This window comes from Labrus mixtus, chromosome 17 (genome assembly GCF_963584025.1).
Source record: "Labrus mixtus chromosome 17, fLabMix1.1, whole genome shotgun sequence".
NCBI lineage: Eukaryota > Metazoa > Chordata > Actinopteri > Labriformes > Labridae > Labrus > Labrus mixtus.
In genome coordinates this window covers 16,699,836-16,722,340 of record NC_083628.1, presented here as the reverse complement: position 1 = coordinate 16,722,340, position 22,505 = coordinate 16,699,836, and the positions used below count along the sequence as shown (strand labels likewise).

Here is a 22,505-nt window from a genome sequence, read left to right as displayed (position 1 = left end):
TTATCTTCTTACATTCTGGCATCTCATCTTTTAGCTTGAGGTATCTTTTCATGATGTCAGGAGTATCTCATTAAAGTCTTCCTTTCATTTCTTTTATCACTTACAAAGCTTTTTTTGATTCGGGGTTTAGTTCATATGAGCTGAATCCCTCTTCAATACTCCTTTAATGAAATCATGTTTATTTATCACTTAGCAGATCTGGTCCTGTAAATGTGAAAAGCTTTCTGTTTGAAAGAGGAAACCAATTTATTTTGGAAGTCTCCAACATGTCGAGGCTATCCTGTAAAAATACTGGCTGAATTATTTTAGGGTTCAGTTTACACTTTGAATGCTTTCTTATTTTTTTTATCAAGCAAAAGCTCTATGTGGATTACATTTTTTTATTTTATTTAATGTTTTCTTTATTTAACATTGATTCTAGGCACATTTTTCATATTTTTTACAACTCAACCATATAACATTTTGTCTCAAATTTTCTCTTGTGATTGATCAAAAGTTTACTCTAGCTGTTTCCTTCCAGTACAATGACTCACCAAAAAATAAACCTAATGATGTTATTCTCTGAATTTAAAAAAAACATCTATAAAAATGGTGTTCTTATATAATAGTATGAAATAAAACTGTCAATATTAACAAACTAATCAGACATAAGGATCTGGACACTGGATGAGTCACAACACTGGGACTATAGAATCAAATTCATATCCAATTAATTTAACAAAGCACCGAAACTGCTCCAAAAACTTATCCAATCCAATATTGAGGTCTACTTACATCTTTAAGCTAGTGCGCTACAGCACTAGCAGTAATGTGGGTTATTATTACAAACAATAATATAACGTTTTATATATAAACTTTATAACAAATCAACATGAGGGAAACATGATTTCATTACAGATGAAAAGTAAGTGAAGTCAGGGTTTAGGTTTTCCCTGTGTATGTGTATAAATGGGATTAGCTAAAACAGATGGCCACTTTACATAGCAGCCTCTGCCATCAGTGTGTAAAAGAGTGTGAATGGGTAGGTGTGACCTGCAGTGTAAAAGGGCTCTGAGTAATCAGAAGAATAGGAAAGCGCTAAACAAGCTCAAGTAGATTTTGCATTTCCCTTTGGGTCCAATGGTTATCTGTTTAACATTCTATGGCAATCACAACAATAAAGATGATATTCCAGTATTGGCCTCCCAGACCAAGCAACACCCTGACATCCAAAGAGCAAAGCTAGTCTAGTTAAAATGAAAACAATATATATCATACACACTCAGGGATAAGCTCAAAACAAGTATTTTTCTTTTAATAGGACATTAAATGAGAACACTTGTTCTGATACTATTCCTTGGCAAGAATCCACACTAGTTGGTTTATTCCTCCATGATCCTTGATGTGAGCCTCACTAATATTTTGAACGTTTGTCACACAACTCGCATGCACTTGCACTTTTCTTCTTCTCTATTTCAAAGATTAAACTTGGGAAGATGCAGTAAGATCATCCACAGTCTCTCACATTGGTATTATTAGAAATAAGACAGGAATACCACCTGAAATTTCTCTATTTGTCTTATCTTCAGATGCAATGAGGGAAACAACCAGTCAGCATCTTGGAATCCTGCAGAGTCCTCCAACTGCAACAGGCGTAGGGTCCTTCCACAAGAGATGCAGAATGACCTGGAACACCAGACCTCGCAGGATCTTCCTCCTCCACCACCCCCATCTCCCCTGCCTCACCCCCATTCTCTTCCCCTTCTAGAGAAACATCTTTCCATAGTGACCGGCTCTAATGGTCGCTCAGAACTGATAGGACGAGTGATGGGCCAAGGACTAGGGCCAGGACAGGGGGGCTCAGGGCAGAGCATTACATCGGGACAGTGTCGGGGTTTGGGTGCGGGTGACTGCGGACCTGGACTGGGCTTAGGTCGAAATCCGTTGGTTCAGGAGTTGTCTGAACTGGAGGGGCAAATTCTTGTAATCAAGCAGCAGCTGCAGACAGCAATGAGGCGGAAGAGGGAACTAGAACAGTACCAATCAGAGAACCAGCAAGCAAACCAGACTACACCCAGTCAGCCTCCCATGCACCAGTCTAACCAGTTTGTTCAGTATTCCCAGTCCCACCAGCAGACTAACCAACACACAAACTCACTCCCAGAGTTCTGACACTTTTCGCCTTTGTTCTGCCCAAGGAAACAGGAAACTTCTTTTTTCCAAAACCTGCTGTTGGTTCACAAGTGGCAGGCGGCACCCAGAGAGCTGGACTGAAATGTTCTCCAGGGATCAGATCCTGCTCTTCAACTTCTGGAATGTGAGATTTGGTTTGAAGAGGGGCATTGGACAAAGGTGAACCAGATACTCTGATCAAGTCTGTTCTCACTAACCTGTTGCTGTTATACTGAAGAGCTGTGCATATCTTCCATGTTCTTCACCTCCTTTTTACCTCGTTCTGGTCTCTTCATTCTTGCCTTTTACCATTCCTACTTCTCTCCACTCCTTACTCTGGACCTTGGCGTCACTTTCCTCAAAGCCTTTTCTCTTCACAGGTTTAGATTTGCCAGCCATAATGATAAGCTTGAACAAAGAAATTAACACTATTTGGTATTTAAACTTAATAGGTTAATTCACCTGAGTCTTATATTGGGACTTGTTTATAGTGTAAATGACCTGGAGCTGAACCAAGCCACTTAGGTCTTTATGTCTTAATGTCTGATAGAAACATTGTACAGCTCAAGGGGGAAAGAAAATAAATGCATCTAGTGGTGATTGGTCGGTTACCATTGACAACACTGATCTTTATGAACAACACAATTTGGCCCAATTCTTGTGAGACTTAAAGCAACAATGTATAACTTTTCCATCTTAAAATAGTAGTTTCAAAGTAGATCTAATAGTTCAACAACTTTCCACATGCAGAATAGCGTCTCTCCCATGTCCACAGACCGCCACTGGTCGCATGCTCAAAGAACTATGCAAGTTTTGCAGTGGGGCTGCAGTTCTCTCGCGAGAAGTGTGAATGGCTTTAGGGCACTAGCGGGTTAGCCCGTCTCAGTACTGTTTGAGACAATGGATGAGGCTAAGAACTAAGCTAAGAGATGGAAGAATACAGTGACCGATGTAGCTATGAAGTGAAAAAGAGAGAGTGACTGTGCAAGAAATGGACATCCCTGCAGATATTATTCACAACATATTGCGACATACGTTAGGCTGTATTGTTATCGGTGTTGTTGTCTCATGTTTAGCAGCTTTACCGAGTGCAGAAAGTCATCTTACCCAAGTTTTGTCTCAGGCTTAATACAAATAAATCAATCAATCTATCTTATCCCAAAAGTTTTCTCTACAGACACAAACAGACATATTTGCGCAACATCCGGTAATTTTACTGTAACTTGTCAGTCGACATGGTTCTTTGGCCTCTCACAACAGCATTCCTCTGCTTGTTAACAAATGCACGTTGTCTGTGAGGGGGAGTAGTAGGGGAGGCATAACAGCACTGTGTGTACTACAACAGTGCAGATGCACTCAGAGACCTTCAGTCAGCGCCAAAGCTCACCAAACAGAATTCCCACATACTGTTGCGACTTTGGTGAAGAAACTGTTATCAGTATTGAACACAAAAAGACACAATACATCAGAAAGACACATCCATATTCAACAAGAACATCTCGTTGATATCTTGTGGTGGGTTATAGGACAATAGAAATCAAATTTTACTGATTACTTGGTCAGATTGTCCTGCACTTCACAGATGCACTTCTAGTTTTTTGAATTCTTTGAGTTCTATATATTATAATTATTGTAATTTCTAATGTTTATTCTAATTTCTTAATTTCATCAATTAATTGAATTCATCCATTAATTTTTCATAGTTTAATTTATGATCTACAAATATGACTTATACATAATGGCTTTGAGGCTTTAATACAACAAGTTGTACATGAAATCTCTTAAGATTAATGATCCCTTAATGGTTGTCATTTTTTCCAGTCAGGGATCCAAAACAGGACCTTTATACCAATCTTCTTAAGATCACACTGGTGCTCTTGTAATCTCAGTTTTGGTAAATTCCCATTCTTTTAGAGTAAATGTAAAGGTGTACTTAAACTTGTTGTACTCCTGACACCTTATTTGAATATGATGATCATTCACAATTGAATACACTGATAAGTCGTTCTGTGATGAGATCTGTTTTCTTGCACCTTTTCTGTTCCTGTTTGAATGTTTTCTGTTATTAAAAACTTACCTCTTCTCTTTGCACTTAATTAACAATTATTTGCCCTTCATTCTTCATTGGATGTTCATGTTTAAACACAAGTTTTGGTACACATTAGCAACCAAAGGAGCGTACTTCAACAAAAAAAGCAACCCTAACATCCTTTAGCAAGAAAGTCAGACAGATGACTCAGATCAAACGGTCTGAAAAGGCCTAGACTCCCGAACCTTTTTTCCTCCAAACACAAGGTTTTTGCTTTCATTGATGAGTGACATGTTTCCAGCTATGTAAGAGAGACAAAGTAGAGCCCATGAAAGGAACAGATCAATGGGTTACTTTCATTGCATACCAACCAAACTGTGCAGTGAGGGAATACTTGCCAAAATATTATCAGGGGTTGGCAATTGCAATTCACCTGCAGGTACCTGTATCCTTTAATCTACATATATTTCAATATATGTTTTAAAAAACACCCTTTAGCTGTATATAGTATATCCAACCCACTCCGAGTTCTGCTGCTAACAATGTGGTTGCTGCACTACTTCAATCATACTGCTAGGGAACAGCAATTTGGACTGGGAGGTGTACTAAGAACAGTCATGGATGACATTTTAAAACCACATGGCATGGTCAAATACTGCCAAACACACTCAAGCAGTCCCTATCTATTTAGCCAGTGTGTCCGCAGGGAAAGCGCAGGCTGTCACAGCTGAAATTAATACCTGACAGAGCAAAAGAGCAAGTGCACTGGCTTAGCCGTCAGCTTTCTTTTGTGTTTGTGTGTGTATGCTTTGCTTAGTGGTGACATAAACATCACTGAAGGTGCGCCGATGGTAACAGGATGAATCAACAGAAAAAATAAATAAGAGCCTGGGTGTAGCATTTCTATGCTCATTCCAATCACTTTTCTGCATAGCATGGTTGGCTTAGGGTGTGATGGAAAGAGCAAAGGCCTGCCTGTCAGACTATGACACTCCGTCCACGAGACAAGAATACATTCATTTTATATTGACTCGTGGACCTTTCTAAACCAAGGTTTCTAAAAATCACACTTTTCCCTGATTTTTGAGGCGTCAGTTGTTTTTTTCAGATAGCACAATGTAACATGTATTAGTTGCTCACAAAATACATTTAAACTATTTCTTGTACAATAACAACCAAAAAAAGTGCAAAAGTCGGTACGTTCTGAGCAAAAATGTCCTACAAAGATATATTTATTTTTACTCATCATATTTGCGTACTTATTTCAAAACATTTAAAGCAGGAAAGCTGTGATTTAAAACATTGCAGAGCAATAATATATTTACAATAGCAGATTCTTTAGATGTGATAGACAAGGCAAGTCACAGGAAATTCAGTTTTTTTTGTTTTTTTTTCCTGAACTGAACCTGGGACCTCTTTATGTGATGTGCAGACCTTCTGACTGTTGTCCTGTTTTACACAGACTGTAATAGACGAAGCCTGAGTGACGTCAGCCATCTGCTACAGCAGGTGCTGATGGCTCCGGAGGCTCATCGGCAGCAGCCGCCATGCTGGAAATCCTGTCTCAGCCTAACTTTTAGTCAACCTAACGACAAGCTTAGAGGTGGAGCTGTGGCAGGTTTTAAGCCTCTTGATGAACCATTATATCATGCCCACCTGTCAATCATGTCATGCGCGCCTAACTACGGATGACGCCTATCTTTTTCTAAATCAAAACGGAGCTGTTTAAAAAAGAAAATCACCCCCCATACAGTGTGTGCCAGTGATGCCAATAACTAATCAGACCTATTTTGTTTTTTGAACCAGGCTGTAAACATGTTAACTTATGCTGTAAAAACAGCTTGTTTGCCTGTCGTGTGTATGTGACTTCCGGGGTTCCTGGAGCCAGCCTCAAGCGGACACTCAACAAACTGCAGGATTTTGCACTTCCGCATTGGCTTTATTTTTCAAGACCGGAGGTTGTTACATGAGCCAAGCAAATATTTCAAAGAACAGTGACAATACTATTACTCTATCTTGAAATGTTCTCTCTGATTCCCTTTCACTGGAATTGAAACCAGAGCTAAATCGTTTGAAACCTTCACCTTGCTGGGGAACACAATCAGCAAAGTTATTATAATAATAATCAGTGTTTACAATAACCCAGTTCATTATACAACTATGAGATAAAGACCCAAACCCCAGTCTCACAGGCTCATTATGCTTTATATTAAATCATTAGCCACTTTGGGACCATAACATTACAGCTGAGTTTATTGGGGCAGAGTGGTTCAATTTTTGTTCATAAAAAAAGAATAACTTTGCTAATGTGAGCACACCTTAATAAGACGATGAGACATAGATAATAAAAATACTTAAAAATCAAAGGTAATAAATCTCTAAAATGTCCAACATACAAAAGCTTTTGTTCCTTCCACAAAGTGGTTACATAGGCTGAATAGCAAGATGTGCAACATATGCCTCAGTTCTTTGGTATTTTTGTTTAAGAAAAGGTTATACTCTTATTCTTTGTATGTCTTTTTTCATTTTCCTCCCAGATGAAGGCCACAAGCCGAAACGCGTCGGTCTAATTTGTTTATAAGGCTGATCTTCGTACTAGAAGTGTTGCTGGAAATCTTTTGACCTCATTGTCCCGAGCTACATGTTTTTTTAATAAGAAATACAAAAACAAAGTTATCAGCTGAACTTGAGCATTTGACACATACTGAAGAAAACACAGGAGCACATATAGTTGCTACTTACTATTTAATTTGTGAACAAACCAAGAAAAAATATATGTAGCATCTCCAATGAAATGCCTTTTATGTTTTTAAAGTAAAATACATTTAGAACCACAATGATAATGAGTAATTCAAATCATGAATATGTATAAAACATCTTGACTTCTCATGTCATGCTGGGCGCATCTTCCAATGGGAAATGAAGTCACAACATTGCATCACAATCCACTGGTGGGTCGAGGAGGGGGAGGAATAGTGAAGTAGGAGTCATAGCCTGGATTCCATTAAAAGGGCTAGCCGAGCCTTAAGTAAGTCAGTTAGTTCCACTCCAAAGACATTTTCTGTTTCTTTTTTTTCATTTTCCCATGTATTTTGTAAGGATTTATTTTTTTCTATTGGGATTGCAGTTTAAATTTAACTGTAAAGCCATACCAGTGACATCTTCAAGGTACACCTGACACAGGCTAGTCCCACTAGACTCTTTATAAAAAAATTCCTATTGACATCACAGAGAATCAGGAAATTGGGGTGATACTCATTCATATTCACATTTCAACCAATCATATTTCATTTTTATTCTAGCTGATAACAGGGCACTGTAAGTGCCAAACCCCATTTTCTGACTCGGAGGATATCACTGACTCTTCCTTGTCACTTCCTCCAAAGGGGAGAGGGGTTGTTCTGCAAAACACATAAACTGGTACCAAACATATCCAGGTTTACAGCAGGCAAACAGGTCCAAATGGATCATAATAGTCTTACAGATTGACAAAAATCTTTACAAAATATGACCAAACAAGGTCAATTAATGTACAGAGAGAGATAATAAAAAGAAGGATTTTGTCTTTTTTCTGTACAAATGACAAACATCACAGAACAACAACATCAATAATTTCCAATAGCAGATTCTTTAGACTGAGGGGGATGGATGTGATGGACGAGGCAAGTCACCTTACAGGATGTGATGGAAAACAGAGTGAGTCAGCTGACTGGAAGTGTGCAGGTTTAACACCATCAGGATAGGCTACAGCACTCGCTCATACAAAATGTACAAAACACCGTCCTCTAACTACAAACAGCACACCTTGGAGGGAAAAAATGCCTCATGCTCTAAATGGTTGAAAATATCTGGAAAAACAATCTGTGCTTAAGTTTGCCTTGGGATATTTTGCCACTGATGCAATCTGTGTGCCTTGGCAGGTTGAATTGAGCATAGCCCAACTAAATGAGAACCACCTGAAACATGGTGTATTTTGTCCCCCCAGTGAATTAAACAGATATATCAGGAGTGTTTGTTGTAAAGCATTCGGAGCCACGTGGCATGCGTCCTTGTCATTGTGTCTGGAAGTGCTGTGGAGACGCAAACGTGACCCGGTGCTGCCCCCTTAGTCATGTGACCTCCGTCATCGATGCCGAGTGGTTCTGAAAATGGATGTGGAAGGAGGGATGGGAAAAGTAGTACAAGATTGGAAAGGAAAAAACATAAAAGGAAAGTAGACATAAAAGGGGAGAGGGAAAGAAATGAAAAGGTAGAGGAAACAAGTGTCAAAGAGATTCAGGAGTGCTCTGTGTTTTTCTGTGAGGATTTTAGACAGAGGACAGGGGTGTTGTGCAAAATGTCATGCCTGTATGTTCTCCTAAAAATGTGTCATTGCTTTGTGTCAGAAAATTAAGACAAGAAAGAAAGACAGAAGACGGAAAAACAGGAAAGCCAACAAATAGAAAGAAATAAAGAAAGAAAGAGAGATTGAAATAAAGAAAGAACAAAAAAAGAGAGAGAAAGAAAGAAAGAAGAACATACAAACAACAAATATGTGAGTCATACTAAAAACCTGTTCAAGTTGATTAAGGTAAGACCATTTCTCTATGGGATCCTACAAAATTCCAGATCTCACAAATTGAATTACAGTTACAGCAAATTACAGTGCAAACCAAATTACAGTATACTGAAGTCAAAATCTGAAAGGGGACTTTAACTCTAAGCTCAGAGTCTTGAGGGAGCTCTTCCAATTAATGGGGGGGAGATAATGTGCATCATGGAGATTAAGTTTTTGGAATGCCAGGTTAAGTGTTTTCATGTACCTGTGCGCTGAGGGTCTCAAGAGGGCTCTCTACACGGGGGAAAGTCATCAGAGGCAGACCACGGTAGTCTTCAGTTTTCTGTTTAACTGCTGCACTGTGGACGCCTTTGAAGTTGTTCACAACACATATACCCTGTGAAGTATGAAGACAGCTTAATATTAAGAGTGATACAAGGTTCAGAGCAAATCCTACTGACATGGAACTACTGCAAAACATTCCTGGTTCATCAGGACAGGAAGGTCAGTTTCAGCCGTGACAAGGGGCTGTTGTGATTGTAAATGGACCTTAATCATTATGTCACTTTTTAGGCTTTAGGTTTAGATTGTGTTTTTAATGTTTCAAATGGTATATGGACATTGTAACGCTTTTCTAGTTTTTTAGACTACTCAAAGCTGCTCTTACTCGTCACTTTCACCCATTGATATTCATTCACACAATGTTGGTGTAGCAGCAGGAGAAATTTGAAGAGTTTAGCTTCTTTCCCAAGGACACTTCAACATGTGACTGCAGAAGCAGAGGATCAAACCCCCAGCCTTCTGGTAGAGAGAGGAAATGCTCTGGGGTGTTGGTTTTTGTGGTACACAGCCCAGCAGGCACTGTGAACTCAGGCCTTGATATTTTATATTTCAGTTTAATTCTTGTAAATTAATGTCACTTGAGAATTCACTTTTTTGTCCATCTGTCATGATCTTTAAACACTACAGACACCACCAAGGTTGTTCCATTTCTGTACTCTTCCATGAACTAGTAAATCAAAGAAGGCAGCCAGAGGGGGAATCTCACCCCTGGGCCGATCATGCCCTCGGGCAGTGGCAAAGGAGGAAATGAAGCAGGCTGATTCACTGCTGGAGAATTCTCAAGGTTTCCTTGTTTGTGGCAGTTAATGGGCAGTGCTGCTCTAATGCTCCCAAACCAAGCAGATAAATTAGTCTCAGCTGCCAGGCTACAATCTTATGACAAGATACCTGCTTTAGAGAAAAACACATACATATGAATTCTTAAAAAAACATCTGTAAGGGTGAATCTCAACTTGAGTTTGATTAAGCCGAGTTGTGATTAAGTACAAATGTTCGAAGTACACCTTAGTTCTACTTCTTTACCTGTGTCTGTAAGGTGACCTTGAGTGACGTGAAAGGCGCCAATAAATAAAATAAAATGCACCACTCAAAAGGTGACAGTGCTATCTGGATGTTTCCAAACAACTTATTATATCAACCTTCAATTCAATCCTTTCTCCAAAAAACGCTAAACCTAAAACTATTCTTCTTTTTTCAAATATATATCAGTACGGTTACAGCTCTGTTGATTTCCTTCAACTCAGAGGTATCCCCGAAGACAATGGATGATGGCTTTCTTTACATTTTTACATCTCGTCATCCATGCTAAGAATAGGCTGCCAATGCCAAGCTGCAATCTTTTGTTTCCGGTGACTAAAGGACTTTTGATTGTTATGATGAAAATTCTGAAAAGTTTCCTAAACTCAAACAAACGTTAGACATAGTCTTGACAGGATACAATTTGTATGATAATAAAATCAGGTCCAGAATGATATTACATTCTTGGTTTTTACAGCTGCATGAAAACAAGCATTTTAACTCGTATTCCATGCGGTAACATTTCTCAGACATTTCTTTTGAAAGGCAATTCTACAAATCCTGAAAGCCTTGAATTAGAGATTTAGATTGAAAACCATTTGAAAATTCAAAGGCTTTGCTTTTCGTAAGACAGTCAGAATGTGACTCTATACTGTCCTGGATCAAGTGGACACTTCTGACTCTTGAATATCATCCTTCAGCTTCTCAACCGAGAGTTACCATTGATCCCTCAATCCGCCAACAGAGGACAAATCTCTTCTAAGACCAAAGGCAGTCTCTGTTTGATGAGCCCATTCAGCTCGAATCTGTGTGAGCACTGATAGCACAGGGATTTGAGCTATACCTGCTTCCTACTCTCTTTGTACCAATTAATTTCTCTCAGGATAGCAGTCCATCAAATTGGCTCAGTTTTCAGATGACAAGACAAGAAGAAGCTTCAACTGGACCATTAGACAGATGTGTAGTTGTCCTCACTTCATGGTTTGCTGATAATAAGGTGGAAATGAGGAAGTTCAAAGATGCTGAGTGAGTAGTATGATTGACTTTCTTGGGTTCATCACTCCCTGGAGATCCCGAATCAATGTCTGTCAATTTTTATAGGCCAATCATTGGAAGCTTGACGCTTATGTATCCCTTATAAAACTGACTTCTTTTGATCCAAGGACACGCTTCTTCATGTTGACAATCCAACTTGCTTGTATCTTCCTCCAAAGTCCAAATTTTCACCGAGAACATTTTATAACCATCTATTCAAACTAATCCTCTTAATTCACCTTTGATTATGGCCTATTCATTTCCCAATCAAGACCCTCCCCATTCTCCTGTAGAGCTTTCTGTTCATCTCAAAGCTGTCTGTTTTAGTGCCTATACCTTTTCTGTACATTAAATATGTTTTAACCAATCATCTTGGATGAAAAAAAATGGTAAAAATGGTAAAAATGGTAAAATGGCAAATGTCCAACCTTTTCTTCTAGCTCCACAAACAGATCAATGTATTTGTACATTCATTTTTACAATCATAGTAACACAACATGTGCAGATTTTCCACGTGAATCCATATCTTGTAATGCTGTTTGTCTCTTTTTGAATGAAAAATCAGCCACCTGCAGCCAATAACATTACCTCAAACCTTCTGTTCATCGTCTTCCATTCATGTCCTCCTCCTCTGTCTCATTTCTTTTACACTTCCTGCTTTAAGGCTTTTTACCCAGAGGCAATTACACATAATGAAGCCTCTGAGACAGTTAACTACTTCCTTTTTGATTTGTGAGGGTATCTCCTCACCTTGCATTGTCCTCAGCGGGCTTTATGCTTCTACACTCCCCCCCCCCCCCCCCCCCCCCGGAAAGTGTGAGGGTTACCGCTGTAATCACCAATCTGCCTTTTAACACTAAGCACAAAATCTGATGCTGACAAAGCCGTTTTTATGTTCAGTGAAACCAGACTGTTTGGCAACAGATCACAGGAAGCGAATATATTTCATTAAAGACTGCCGAATAGGAAATTATCCTAATGAGAAACAGAAGTTTATTCTGCACAAATTAGACTTTGTTGGGCCATTTGTTTTCTATGACAGATTACAAGACTAACAAGAATTATTCCCCTCCTCTGCAGGACTAAATTTTCGTCCCTCTCTCACCACCCTTCCTCTCCATGCTCTCTCAGAACCAGAGGCATTGCTGATCTCAGTAGAAATCCAGGTGCCACCTCAGTATTTTCACTCTTTTCTTCTCCTCTTTTTTTCCCCAACCAGTGCATCCTTCCCTTTTCCCTCTATCCACACTCACCCGTCTCTGAACCTCCGTCAAGCTCAGTATGAACCACGCTTCATCCTGTTTCACATCCCTACATCACCTTGTCATGAACTTCTGCTAACTTTTGTACTAAATAAATGTTTAAGAACTCATTCAAATCGACCGAACGGAAAACAAAGACCTTTGCATTCACTATTGTACCTTCTAAACGATAATAATGATTTAGGAAAATGATGAATAAATGTTAACAGAAAGTACGAAAGAATTCATGATATACGTTTGCATTAAGACTGACATACAAACCATATTAAAGGTCTTGTTAAGGTCTGCAGCCTGAGTGAATCGTTTAATTAATGGTTTGGCTTGGTTCCGTAAGGAAACTGGAAATTATAATTTAAAAAATAATGAATGACCAGAATCCTAGAATAATCATCTTCTCTTTCTCTTTCCTCTAATCCCCACTCCAACTGAACTTTTCACTTTTCTGCCATCCTCACCAGAAACAGAGCCACTGCTGATCCCAGTATAAATCCAGCCACTACGTCCGAACAGTGGTTTCTGTACTCTGACACTCGGTTGAGGCCAGTGAGGAAGGCCGAACAGAGCGTGCCGAGACAGAGCACAGGCTTGGCCAGGCGGCTGGACTTGGTCTTGATGGTGCTGGTGATGTACATCTAGAAATGAGGACAGAAAGCATTTTAAATCACACCAAGCGACAGTTAAGAAAACCATGGTAAATGTTCTTTATCATGTCTCAAAGGTTTAAAGGTCCCATATTATGCTTTTTCTGGTTTTATATGCCCTTTAGTGTGTTTTCCAAGTGTCCTGTGCATGTTTAGGCACATCTATGTGCAAAAATTCAAAGTCTGCGGAAACGCGGCTTCTCCTACGTCCTCCTGTTAGCTATAGCATTAGCTGCATGTAACGCTCAGTTCTAGCCCCCCCTCGATAAAAAATTGTCAGTGTGGCGTCATTGTCAGTGTGAGATCACTGATCTAAGCCCATTGGCTCGTTGTGGCAATCTGCAGCTCATGTTGCAATTTCTGAGACGCGTGCTGAGCAACTGATCAATAACGACAGAGCGGATCGGCAGACCAATCAGAGCAGACTTTGGCCCACGTGAGGTCTAACAGTGTGGGCACAGCAGAGTGTAGCTGACGGACTCAGAGCGTAGAGGGAGCAAGGAGGAGCAGTACATGAAAACAGACAATTTTTTCGAACTTTTGCTATTGTGAACGTACAAAAGTAAGAACATAGATTAAATATACAAACCCCAAAAAGGACATAATATGGGCTCTTTAATAATAACCCCTGAACAAAAGGAATATTATGCATAGACCCTGGAGGTGCTCCTGCAGAAATAGAATCAAATGTAACATTTGATGACAGAAAAAAAAATCCCCCTCTTTGGATGGAAGAAAAAAAAACAGAAAGATGTCTGAAACTTTCATCATGTCAGTGAAATAACTCCAAAACAACGACGATTAAACAAAAAAAAAAAGGTAAGGTAACGTGGGAAGCTCTCCAAATAGTTGTGAGAAAGATGTGAAAAAATTGAATTAAACTTGAATCATCTTCCATTGCCAACGGAGACTATGCTTTTCAAATCATCCTTTCATCAACAATCTGTCCTTGTAGTTCTCTGGCTGCAGTCAATAAAATCTGCACTTCCGCACTCTCCCTTTTCACTCTTCAGCTGCCGAGCGCCTCCATCACTCTGATATCATTTAGCAGCTCTTCAAACAGCCCTATTAAACACATTCTTCACAGGTTTTTTTCAACCACATTTTAAAAAACAGCCTTGGACCTGCCTGTGACATATGTTTGTATCAAACTGGCCTTGACAAGCTTTCAAGAAATATGAAGTAGGCCCATCCTTGACAATGCCTCAATCAAAGATTCAGAGGGAGGTGCTATGTAGCAGCTTACAACAGCACTCTTTCTCAATCAGAGATCATTTCAAATTCAATCTATCAAACATCTTTTCGTCTCAGTTTTTATGGTGAAAAAAAAAATCCACCAAGATGTTAAAGTTCCTTTATTCCATCCCAACTGAGTTACTGAGTACAACAATAATAAGTGTTGAAGAAAATCCATCAGAAGCTTTATCAAGGTCAAAGAGGCTAAACTGAATCCCTGGGATGAGGTTCGTTTTTTGACTTAAGATAAATATGTTTCAAAGCTATATACAGGAAAGGTTTTGTAAACATTTCCTTAATTATTTAAAGGATTTAAAGTGTAATGTTTTGTAACCCAGAAAAAAAGGATCAGTTGATAAAAGGCCACAAAGTAAGAAATACACTTAACAAGCCAAAATGTCTTCATATCTACAATCTTAGTGTGATTTTCAGTCTGTGAAACACCCACATTAAACCTCATTATAGTGCCCTGTGCTCATGTACATTCTGCTCACCGTCAAGTAAACGGCAGAGTAAACACTCAGCGAAGCGTCCTTAGAGGGAAAGGATCGGCGGGCGTTCTCCACGACAACAGAGGGCCCGGTGCAGATGTTTCCGTTGACAATAAACTGGTGATTAAAACGACACTCGGTGCCTGTGTAGTTTGGCTTGCAAACAGACAGGAAGTAGGGCGACAGACCTCCCGTCACCACCTGGCCCGCGTTGACGAAGATGTCTGTGGCAAACAGTCCAAAGGCAAACACACCTGGGGCACACAGACAAACAGATGCACAATAATAATTTACCGCACACAACAACCCACACACCCACACTCAAAGAATAACCGACACATTCAACAAATCCTGGAATGCCTCTTGACATGTATGTCTTACATTATGAGGAAATCACCTTATTTAAAGGGGTTCATTTGAACTGTGACTATCTGCTTCACCCCAGAATGGCGCATTCCCACAAATAAGTCTGCGGTGTATATTTCTTGAATGATCAAACACACCCTGAATGCAAATTGTACTGATGTAATGTCTCACGTTTTGTTACAGCTGCACATGCATTGTTTCACCCGTGCACTCAAATGTAGAAGAGTAACGTAAAATAGTTTTTTTCTCTTTTGCAGCATGAATGAATCAAAAGTACTGAGAAGAGAAAACAGCAACATTGAAGTAAAAAAACGGATAGAGTAGTGGACAATGGGCGATTAATATTGACACACTGAACAAAAAGTAGCATCTGATATGAATGATTGCACTGACACTTTCAGCCCACCAACCCTGATAAGTGGCTGTGTCTGCATTCCTTTGGATGTGAAATATGACTGCTGATTATCTGACCTGCTTAGCCATGAAATTACTCTGCTTTGTATTCTCATCCGGGGGTGGGGTGGGGCGGCAGAGGGCTGCTGGGGGGGGGGGGGGACAGGAGGGTTTTGCTGTGAGGGGCACAGGGACACGATTATGTGAAGGGCATTGAGGGGAAACCGAGTAGGGGAATCAGGGTGAGAAGAGGTGTAGGCAAGAAGGAAACGAAGAGCCTCTATGATCCTACACATTTGAGACTGTTTGGGAGCAGACTGATACATAAATCATGTGAATTGCCTAATGAATTTCTGATGAGTGTTTTATAAATTGAAGGGGTATTATTTAAAAATGAACAATGCAGCTCTGATTATGCCAGGAAGGTCCAATAGACGACCTCCCTTATTGGAACGGGTAGCATAGAGTCTGTCAGTTTGCCCAGTTCTACTCAAGCTTGGTGGAAAAGTGGCTGTAAAAATGTGAATTCAAAGGTTAGAGTTGCACGGCTCATAAGCTATTCCACCAAAAGAGCCCAAGCGAGTGGGGTTATACACCTTATAGTGGTGTAAACAGCCCCATTGCAAGAAATAAATACTTTTATATAAGCTTCTATAGGATCCAACATGTCTGACTAAGATTTGTTTCAGTGGATAATGCAGTTTTAGAGAAGCTGCAGTGAAGGCATCACAGCTGGACTTGATCCCAATTGGCTCCCTTCACTGAAGAATTACTGAAATCCATTCAGTCAGGGGGTTTGCCGTATTTAAACTGAAATGCTTCCCCTACCAAAAACCAAGTATAAATCATAGCAAGACGGCGTCATCATACAGGAAGGATCCAGGCCGTTTACACGAACAATTAACATTTTTAACATGACATAACCAGATCCAGTAAAGCCAAATATATCAAAGTGTCCCATTGCTCCATGGTTCATATCACACCAGCCATATCGTCGCTATTTCTAGTTTCAGCACGGAACATCGGATGTGTGCTACTTGCATCGAGTGATGCACCAGAGTTGATGTTTTGGCTTTGTCAATCTTGCTAGCCTAATTTTTAATGTCTCCCATTTAATCCCTCTTTGTGTATCGACCTGTCGCAGACACAATAGAAATGTGTCTGATCCCGTCATATATCATGCTATGTACAGGTGATGGAGCTAACAGTTTGGGACCCCCCCCCCCCCCCCCCACCGCTTTTGCCCTTTGTAGGACATTAGTGCATGGTAAATCATCTTCACATGACACCCATTCCTTAAGCTTTGAATCATCAGGGCTACTGCTTTTTTTTGCATTGGAGCTCCCCTCACAGGTAACTGACAGCACCTTCATTCAACTGTCAGTTTAGCCATTATACACAGCACAATGCTTTCTGGTTAGAAAATGACTGACTGGCTGAGAAAGCCAACGGAATAACCCCAGTGTTACAGTTGCATAGTTTACTGAACTACTTACCATATTTACAGAATGGACGAGCTTAGGAGGTAAATTCAAGGAACACAGGACTGAAGACAGTCAAAAGCAGCACGGCATTATGAATGCTGATGTGATCATTTAAGCCCACACTGATAGGCATTAGAATAACGATGTAATCACCTAGCTACAATAAACAAATTCAACTACACATTCAGTGACTTTGTATCATTGTGCTGAACCAAATGAAATCATTCAAATCAGCGACACCGTCCTTATTTTTGGTCTGTGTGCTGTTCTGTTCAGCTGCACTGAAGTGATGCATGAGGCAAACAGTGCTGAGACTTCATGGTATGAGGCACAAGATATTCACTGAGCTACCAGAGGATAAACAAGGCCTGTAGATGAGGGTGAGGTATGAGAAGTGTACAGCATCCAAGATGATGTTGTGATGTACGCTCAAAAGTCTTTGAACTTTCTCCTTAATGCTTTTTGAGATGTTGACTTCCGTTCGCTTCAAGTTTGTTTTTGAAATTTAAATTTGACAAGAGAAAATCCTGCTCACTGCTCTTGCTCAACATAACCATTTATTCAAAAAATCACACGTTTGAAACCGAAGTTTAGAAAATATTGATACCAGATTACTGTTTTAAAACAGTTTTCGCAGGATTTTATTTATAATTGCTATTATTTTCTATCACACATGTTCAGGGTTTCCATTAAGTACTAACTTGCCTTTTGTTGAAATACAAATGGAGAAAAAAAAATCCCATTTTTGCACCCCTCTGTAGGTATGAAATGACACTTGCATGATGTTAAAGTCAGTGTGAAAATACTTAGAATTTGCTGCCTGATACGTTCATTATGAAAGTGCTAAGTGCAGTTTTAATAATGGGCATTGAAACATTCTTACCTATGAATCGTATGATGCGACGGATAAGTGGGTTGAGGTAACAACAGTCCCCTGTCACAATGGTTTTCTCCTGGGCCAGGAGGGCTTCTCTCGTTGATTTCATCACGTACATGGACACCTCTCCGACAAAAATCTACAATAGAATATGTCGCAGAGTGAATCACAAATACAAGACAGAAAACAAGACAAGGGAGGAAAAACTCAAACTGAGCATTACATTATGGGTAGAACATTTTGCCCATTTGGCCTGTGTTCATAAACCACTGTCTCTTTCTTCAGGTCCATTATAGTGTGGACATTACATCAGGTCTAATGGAAAAACTGCTGCTGGACACACAAAATGGAACTCATTGCCAGCTGCCCTGGGTGATACAGGATGCTACAAATATTTGTGCGTTTTTTAAGTGAGAGTGTGGGTACACTGTCAGAGCATCTGTGTGTACATATGTGGTTTTGGCCTCTAATGTGTATGGCTGTGTGGTTGTAGTTTGTTTAGAGCCCCAGATCTGTAACATTATTTCTGTTTTGTGCCCCATCAATCATAAATACCCTCAAATCATCAATATGTTGTGTCGATGTGATGTTTTAAAAACATGAAGTAAAAAAAAGCAAAGTTCAACAGGGGCCTGACAGCAGACAGGGCACTGGATTCGGTCCTGTCTAGATTTTCCAAAAAAAAAAAAGGAAGAATGAATTAATATTTTCAAACACTTTTTCCACTGATTGATGACCGACTAAAATGTTACACCAAATGAAAGATACATCAAAAGCAAAATAACAGAAAAATCCATCTTTTCTTGCATAATGATCAAGAAACATCTGTCCTCAAAGGCAACACGAGCCAAAAAGGCCTTTATCTTCAAAGCAACTTTATGTACAAAAGCTGGTGACTTGTGGCATGAAGTTTGGACATGACTGAGCAGTGGTTGTGACAAATCAAAAGGCATTTTGCAGAAGCCGAAAGGGAAAGCTGGTGTTAGTGTAGCTGTTGACATAATTTCACCACAGGCATAATCAAAGGAGTTCAGGATTTAAATCTAAACATAATTATTTATGGGACCAAACAAACCTATGAATGTTAAATCTGAAATATGGGCTGGTAATATAGGTCAGTACTGAAGAGAGAGTTTAACCTTCCTCAGTGACAGTCTTTACTGAAATGGTTCTGAAATGTTGAAATCAGTGATTCATTTCTTGATACTCGTCTTAAATGATGGCTTTAACATTTTCAAGCAACTAGTAATTGCCTTGAGGTATTTGTCTCACTAGAGTCTGCCTTAGCTCTGAAAAGGTTAGCTAATGCTGACTGATCATCTTATTCCAGCTCATGTACCACCAGCTCTCCTTTATACAAATGTCATGAAACTGAAATGAACTGACTGAAAACAACTACCTTCGAATACAACGCGTCAGAAACTCAGACAAACTGGCATTCGGCTGACACTGGTGTCTGAGCAGGAAATGAAAAGGTTGAAACACAGACACAAATACAAAATGCAAATCATTAAAAGGGCGACGAGTTCTTGGGGAGTAATTTGTCTGACAAAAACGATAACAGGCAACATAGTTCTGGTTCATCTACTATCTTAATAACATGGACCCATCCATCAGTGTAACAGATTTATGGAATCTCAGGTCTGAAACACACTTGAAGGCCATAGTTTACTATACATGGGACACTAAAATGAAACAAGTAACTTTCCACAGTTTAAAGGCATAACCTTTTTCATTTATATCTCCCTGTCCATATGCTTTCACTCTGTAGCCCCATTTCCACCAAGCAGCCCGGTTTGGTTCAGTACAGTTTGGTACAGTTCGGTTTGGTAAACCCTGGTCTTGCTTGTGTTTTCACAGCCAACCGTACCCTTATTTGTTAAACGGAGTGTAAGCCAGATGGAGATAGCCGCGCCAGCTATGTAATAGTGTGACATCATAGCAGCCCAACACAGTGTAGCCCGCTATAAGAAGAACGGGACAAAGTAGACAAAAGGGACCGTTTAAGGTCGGATGGGTACCCTTGGCACCCCAACAGAAGGGTACCAAAAAAGTAGGACGGTACGGATCCCTTATTTTGGTAACATTCCCAACTTTTGACGGTGGAAACGCCAATAAATGGGTACCGTACTGAACTGAACCAGACTGCTTAGTGGAAACAGGGCTTATGACAAAGGTTTCCTATATAAAACATGAATGATTCATATTCCAGTTAGTACCAACATATTGAATGGCACATAAAGAGATTTTGGATCAGTCTTGATTGTAACATTTAATACACTGTTGATTTGAAGTGATGAACTATTCAAATTTAAATCAAAACAGCCCTTTGTGGGTCTAACACAGTAAGATTGGATTGGACGTATCATGAACAATACAAGGTGTTTTGGCGAGCTATAACAGCAGCTCTTGAAAAGGACCAAAACAATAAGAAATGCCCTCTGTGTTTTTCTCAGCTTTTTGTTATTTCTCTACCAATTCATTCAAATGCAAATATATAGATATACATATATACAATATATATTTTTGATTTTTTAAAACTCTTTTGTTATCAAATGTCCCATAAAAAGTTCATAGAGCGATAACGTCATCCTATGTCCAAAAGACAAAAACTAAGGTATATAGTTTAGAATGATTTAAAATCATTGATGATTAGTAGGTTACTGATATCATACCTATAATAGTTGAGTAATCAAGTAGCTGAGCCAAACACCTTCATCTAAAACTTTTCTTAAACCCTTATCAATGTGGTTCTTGAGTTGCTCTTACGTAACTCTGAGTAACGAAAAAGTCATTATTTTCAGTCGCAAACCTAAAGATAATGATAACTAATTTCTTAAGTCACTACCTGGTCTATGGTTTTTAGCATCTTTCAGCACTTTGTTTTGGCCCACACACTACAGTTCCCTCTCACTGCTTTACTCTTTTCTTACGGAGCAGGCATGCAGCTATTCTAAGCTTATAAGCTCTGATAAACCCACTTTAAGTGCCCAACCCATTACAGTGCCTACCTGCTGCATATAGTGGAGCATTACAAAGCTAAAGAGCCAGATATCTCCCTTAGGAGTCATTGAAGACTTACACACAGCTAAAAATATGATGCTAAATCTTAGAATTACCTTCATTAGTAGGCCAGACACAGCATACACATGAAACAATATGTAAAGCTTTTACATCTAGAGCTTTTTATGCTGTCCCTAAGTGGGGGAAAAATATAAATCAATTAATGACACTTAAATGTCTTCTTAATGAGCCAATCATTTTCAGTATTGCTACCAAGACACATTAAAAGGAAGGGGTATAAGCCATCAAGGAGCAAAATTGGTATGGATAAAATGCATTGGAGTTGCACGCTGAATATTAATTCCAAACAGTTCTCTGAGAGAACAGATCTCTGACTGTAGAGAGTTTATTTTGAGAAACTTCTACAGTGGCAAGGTACTTGGTATTTAACATAACGCTGTTTCTGACAGGAACAAAATCATTCTATACGCATCTTGGCTCTAAGGAAAAAGGAGTGAATTCCTGATGCCTTTCCATGGCTGAACAGGTTTACATATACAATAAAGTTAAATATGACCCTCCAACCTCCACAGCGTCCCATTATTCCAGCCATGTGGAACAATCTGCATAAATTACTGCCTTTCTGTTAATTGGCCAACAAACTAGCTCTGTCATCATTAATTCGTATTGGCTGCTTCTCTGCTTTATGACTCATGTTGATGGAGTAATACAGAGTGTCAAGCACAACTTAAACACCTGACACAGCACTCTCAAAGGGCACTATAAAAAGTTTGGAATAGCATACAGATGACTAGAGACTGTGAAATACAAAGGCAAAATTTAGGCCAATAAGAGAGAGGAAAGACATGGAAATAAAGTAAATGACCAGCAGTGCTTATCTGTATGTGATCAGGGAGAAGTGCGATAAAGGAAGAAATTATCTCAAAGGAATTGTTAGTTTTGTTTTGTAACACTACACATTACGAACAAATGGTTTACTGGCTTAACAACGGCCTTATACAGTAGAAGTCAGTGTGTACAGGTAGAGGGCTGCACTTCACATTCACTAGCAGTAAGGTGTGCCTCAGGGGTCAGTCCTGGGGCCACTCCTGTTCATTCTTTACATAAATAACGTTGTTTTCAATGTTGCTTTTTCATTTTTACCCTGACGACACTGTAATGTACTGCTCAGCACACACTCTAGACCAAGCTCTTTCACACTTAAAACTAGCTTTTAACACTTTTCAACAAAAAGTTTATAATTTAAAATTTGTTTATGTGCAGACAAAATGAAATCAATGCTGTTTTCAAATGCAAAATCTAACCACCAAATCTGCCTTCGATCTTCACTACTCAGGGTACACATTGATTGATTCTGTTCCTAGATAAAGATATATTGGTATTTTAATTGGTGAATTGCTCTCTTTTACACCTCACATTCAGCAGCTGGTAAGAAGGTAAAACTGGGTTTTTACGTTAGACTCAAATCCTGCCTATCTAAAAAAAAAAAAAAAAAAGAGTGGTTGCTGCCACTTTTATGTCTATGCTGGACTATGGGGATTTTTTATACATGCCCTCCCCATCTTAAAACGTACACTCTCTGGACACTGTGTATCACAAAGCTTTAAGGTTCATCACTTA

At 39.4% G+C, this 22,505-nt stretch overlaps 2 protein-coding genes across 3 annotated transcripts in view; one reads left to right on the top strand and one right to left on the bottom strand.

The window, feature by feature from the left end:
* Nucleotides 1-3,478, top strand: part of grin3a (glutamate receptor, ionotropic, N-methyl-D-aspartate 3A) — a 45,826-nt gene extending 42,348 nt beyond the window's left edge. Inside the window, exon 10 of the mRNA XM_061061786.1 lies at nt 1,569-3,478. Within this exon, the coding sequence (XP_060917769.1) occupies nt 1,569-2,151 (583 nt within the window). The 3' untranslated portion in view covers nt 2,152-3,478. The remainder of the gene's footprint in view (nt 1-1,568) is intronic.
* A 3,430-nt stretch (nt 3,479-6,908) lies between these two features.
* Nucleotides 6,909-22,505, bottom strand: part of plppr1 (phospholipid phosphatase related 1) — a 52,484-nt gene continuing 36,887 nt past the window's right edge. Inside the window, exons 4-8 of one of the 2 annotated variants that reach the window (XM_061061675.1) lie at nt 17,868-18,000; nt 14,745-14,995; nt 12,829-13,005; nt 8,983-9,114; nt 6,909-8,554 (exon numbers count right to left, since the gene is read on the bottom strand). In XM_061061675.1, the coding sequence (XP_060917658.1) occupies nt 8,549-8,554; nt 8,983-9,114; nt 12,829-13,005; nt 14,745-14,995; nt 17,868-18,000 (699 nt within the window). In that variant the 3' untranslated portion in view covers nt 6,909-8,548. The remainder of the gene's footprint in view (nt 8,555-8,982; nt 9,115-12,828; nt 13,006-14,744; nt 14,996-17,867; nt 18,001-22,505) is intronic. The other variant, XM_061061674.1, reaches the window with a different exon arrangement.